Genomic DNA, 4,411 nt, shown 5'->3' with positions numbered 1-4,411 from the left:
TGCCCTTCCGAGACACCAAGCGATCGGGTGGGGACACTCCCAGCTAGCAGCACAACCGGAGTCTTCCACAGAAAGGGAATGCTCCAAGTGAAGGCACTTACCGGTCCCTTTGGGGGCGGATAGGAGAAGGGCGGGTTTGGTGCTGGCATGGGCATAGGCATCATTGCTGGCAGGGGCACCAATGCGTCGTGACCAATGAGTGGGGCTGTGAATCCACCACCTCCTCCCCCTCCATGGCCACCCTTCGTCACATCATCTGTGAATCCCACATCGATCAGGTCTGCCTCTCCAGCTGCCGGGGCTTCAGCCTGGAGAGACAGGAGGATTCTGTTCACCAGCACATCACTGTTCTGATCTCAGCCTGCCGCAGAGTGCTTGTCACACACCAGGGACCAGAGAGCAGCCACACAGTGGCACTACTGGGTGTGAGGGAGGGAGCCAGGCTGTAGCACAACTAACTGTGGCTGCCTGCCGCCAGCTGTGGGAAGGAGCAGGGCTTGTGCTATGCTAGAGCTGTCAGGAAACCCAGGTACCACCATGCTCACTGCAGTGCCACAGCCCTGTGCGCTGAACGCCTGCACAGCGCTCAAGGGGCGTTTCAGCCACTGGAACACAGAAGGGGGCTCCAGGCTGGCAGGCATCTCACTCACCATCACCACCGAGTCAGGCTCGTAGGGCACATTGTAGTTCTTGGCAATCTCAATGAGATATCGTTCCACCAGAATCTTGGGCGGTGCCTCCACGCTCAGCTTGTGCATCAGCTGGAACACAAGGGTGCAGAGACGCTCAGCGGGACTGGGCAGCGCAACACAGCCAAGTCCCAGCCAAGGCCACTGCTGTGGGGAGCACAGCGCAGCCATGGGGGGCCTTTCCTCCTAGTACAGTGCTGCTGCAGAGGAAGCTGCTGGCAGCCACAGCCAGGGCTCCACACGCTCTGGTCCTTGCCACCTCAGCACTGTGCTCCCATGCTCCAGTGCCAGCCCCCAGCAGCACAGCTGGCCCGCCCTGCTCTGCAGTGAGCCACGGGCATCAGCCACTGGCCACAGGAAGGCGCAGAACTCCACAGCAGGCACGTCTGCTCCACCAGCTCATTACCCTGTCGTTGACTGTCCCAATCTGGTTTGTCCGGCACAGCTTCCCGTACTCCTTGCTGTACTTGGCACACAGCTGGTCAGCAACCTGCAGCAGGAGAGGAACGTGCACAGCCTGGCTTTCCCCCTCCACACACCACACAGCCACTGTAGCCCTCACAGCTGCCCACACCCCCTCCCACAGACCACCACTGCTGCTGCCAGCAAGAGCTCCAGCTGAGCAGCCTCAGCCAGCCCCGATGCTCCAGGGACACCCGTACTGGGGTCTCCATCTGCAGAGCCCGCAAAAACATGTCCTCTGCGTAATGACACAGGGCCCCATACAAAGGCTTCCACCAGCTGCTGGCAGCATCATCCCCACCCTCCACACATAACACCCCTCGAACAACCCTACTCACAATCTTCAACTCAGCCACTTCTGACTGGAGTCGTGGTGCAGCCCAGATCAGTGTAGATACTGCTTCTGCCAGGCCAGAGTCCAGCTCCCTGAGGACAACATAAGACAACTGTAGCTCCACACCAAGCTCTTAGTCTTGGCTGCCCTCAATCTGCTTAGCCTGAATGTCCCAATCCTCCATGCTGGGCTCCAGAGTCTCCCGAGCCTCGGGAAGCTCAGCTCTCTGGAGGCCCCAGGACACCGAGACAAACACAGGTGCCCTTCTGCAGCCCAGGCCTGCCCCAGCAGTGCCCCTCCCTGAGCCCAGGAGCCTGGGCCCTCTCCCACAGCACACCCTCTAGGCCAGAGCTTACTTCATGGACTGAATCAGGCCAAAGCGCGCTAGCAGCAGGTCGCAGTACAGCTCCAGGATCTCCATGGCCTCCACGAGGTAATCTTCACGGATGATGTGCTCCACGCGAATCCTGGCACGCTCATCTTTTCCGGCTGCCAGATAATCTGCAATCTCCTTCCTCGCCTTCTGGGCCAGCTCAGCTACAGCACATATCCCCAGAGCCGGTCACCGTGCTGGCAGCAGCTGCTGCCTCTGCACCTGCCCACAGTCCCCACCAAAACAGAGCTACCGCAAGCTTCTCCCCCTCGTTCATCAGGCCTCTGCAGCACTGGACACTCAGCCAGGGCTCGGCACAGCCCTCCCGTCTAGGTCCTGGCACACAAACTTGCAGAAGAATGGAGAGCAAGCGGGCTTTGAGCTGCTAGAGACACTCTTACACCTTCAGTTTCCCCGAGGAGTCAGTCAGAACCATGGATCTCACCTTTGTCTGGGCAGGACAGCACAGCTTGGGAGAGTCTCCCAGAGCACCTGGAAGGCTCCCCACTGCACTGTGAGCACAGAAGGCTCAGGAGAGGCTCCCCAGGGCAAACTGGCATGTCCCCCACCCCACCCACAGCTACCACCCTGTGCACCCTGAAGGCTGCACTCCAAGACCTGCCAGGGAGGCGCAGAGAGGCCAGGCTGCGGCCAGCCTGCTCCCCCAGTACCTGCACTGGGGCCAGCTGCAAGGCCTGGGGCGGGCAAGCAAGCAGAGCAAAAGGCTACCCCATACTCATCCCACGAAAGTACCCCGACTCCAGAAAAAACCTTCTCCTCAAGTCTCCTGAGCCCCAAAAGTCACACCTGCCCCTCAGATACTCACTCTTCTTTTTCTCCAGCAGTTTGAGGCGATTGATGACAAGGCGCAGGTTGACCCGCAAGCGCTCAGCCTTGAACCCAGAGCCCAACATGATACAAGCTTTCTGTGGGAGAAGAGGGAAAGGTCATTGGAACCAAGGGCTCTTGGTCAGAAGGACACCAGTCACTGTTCCACTCAGGAAAAAAAAAAAACAAAACAAAAGGCATTCTCCAATTAAACAGGCACCGGCTCGCTACTGCTCAATGTGGTGATTTACAAACGATCGGACCTGCACAGCACCCGTCGTTCCCATTCCCACCTCACAACTCTGCACCTACCCAAGGCCAACAGCGAACAGGAACTTCCTGGTATTCCCACTCTGACAGACTGAATTTCAACCCCAGAAACAGACGTAAGAATATTAAAAACTGTGAATACTTCATAAACAGGAACAGGGTTAGAAAACATCCCCAAACAAGAAGTTAAAGGCCCGGTTCTATTTAGACAAGTGACACCAGCCACTGGTGTGAACACCAGAGCACAGTGGAGTTTCACGAATGTTAGACAAACATCCTCCAGCTGTGGCCTAGGAGAAGGCGACTGTGCCTCAGCTCAGTAAGCTGAGCTTACCAAGATGGTGCTGCGAAGTTCCATCCAGCCCTAGATTTCTAAGCAGCCCAGGTGGAAAACACCCTCAGACCCCCCAACAAACAGCACTGCTGCCAGCAGATGTGCTTTCGTTCCCTCACTTCAGAAGGCGAGGGAGTAAACCAGCACCCCAAGACGCCATCGCAACAGCTGTCACACAGCCAAGTCCTCTCTCTCTGTTACTTCATTGACAAAACCACGTTTTAAACAAACACGAAAATCAACTGCAAGAACTGACCCAACCTCCATCCTATCAATATGCAAGTTGTAAACCAGCTGTATAACTACCCAAGCCCTGTACAGACTAAGGTTGTAACGGCCCTGTCATGAGCAGGAAAAGGTTGCCATTCCATATCCCCCACCCTTCCTGCTCACTGATACTTGCTCTGGTGCCTCTCCAGCCCCTCAGGAGCCAGTTCAACCCATCAGCCTACAAAAAATTAACTTAGAAGACATTTTATTAAGGAATTTTGTTATGCCAAGAACTGGTCATCAAAAACCACTTCCTTAAGAGCTATCGCATAAAAAGACCTTGGCTTGTACCTAAAGGACACACCCGAGCACACTTTTGGATGGTGAAAGCCTTCTGCCTATAACGAGTGGTTTACACGAGATTTATCACTATCTAGAGCACATTCACGTTATTTATCTGATCTATTCACACATCAATACAGTTATTGCAACGATGCACAGAACCAACCAAGCCCAAAAACACTGTACATAAAATATATGCATGTCTGGTGCCATAAAAAATAAATTTTGTCCTTCTGTATCTGGAACATAGTCCTACAACAGTAAAATATTTTCACTGTTTCTTGCAGCACTGTCTCAGCACAAGCTGCAACACCTCTGTAAAAGCACCTATTAAATAACTACTCCGATTAGCAACAGCCCTTTCTACGAGCCCAAAAACACTGTACATAAAATATATGCATGTCTGGTGCCATAAAAAATAAATTTTGTCCTTCTGTATCTGGAACATAGTCCTACAACAGTAAAATATTTTCACTGTTTCTTGCAGCACTGTCTCAGCACAAGCTGCAACACCTCTGTAAAAGCACCTATTAAATAACTACTCCGATTAGCAACAGCCCTTTCTACGC

The 4,411-nt window shown here is 54.1% G+C and overlaps 1 protein-coding gene across 2 annotated transcripts in view; it reads right to left on the bottom strand.

Moving 5' to 3' along the window:
• The window catches only part of IST1 (increased sodium tolerance 1 homolog (yeast)), a 6,726-nt gene extending 3,948 nt beyond the window's left edge, over nt 1–2,778 (bottom strand). For both annotated transcript variants that reach the window (XM_010141197.1, XM_010141198.1), the window contains exons 1-6: nt 2,685–2,778; nt 1,842–2,022; nt 1,490–1,577; nt 1,096–1,179; nt 651–761; nt 102–308 (exon numbers count right to left, since the gene is read on the bottom strand). In XM_010141197.1, the coding sequence (XP_010139499.1) occupies nt 102–308; nt 651–761; nt 1,096–1,179; nt 1,490–1,577; nt 1,842–2,022; nt 2,685–2,772 (759 nt within the window). In that variant the 5' untranslated portion in view covers nt 2,773–2,778. The remainder of the gene's footprint in view (nt 1–101; nt 309–650; nt 762–1,095; nt 1,180–1,489; nt 1,578–1,841; nt 2,023–2,684) is intronic.
• Between the last annotated feature and the right edge of the window lie 1,633 nt (nt 2,779–4,411).

Source organism: Buceros rhinoceros, unplaced genomic scaffold (assembly GCF_000710305.1).
Source record: "Buceros rhinoceros silvestris isolate BGI_N320 unplaced genomic scaffold, ASM71030v1 scaffold26148, whole genome shotgun sequence".
In the NCBI taxonomy this organism is placed as follows: Eukaryota; Metazoa; Chordata; class Aves; order Bucerotiformes; family Bucerotidae; genus Buceros; species Buceros rhinoceros.
Note: the sequence above shows the minus strand (reverse complement) of the source record. Positions and strands in the feature narration are given on the sequence as shown.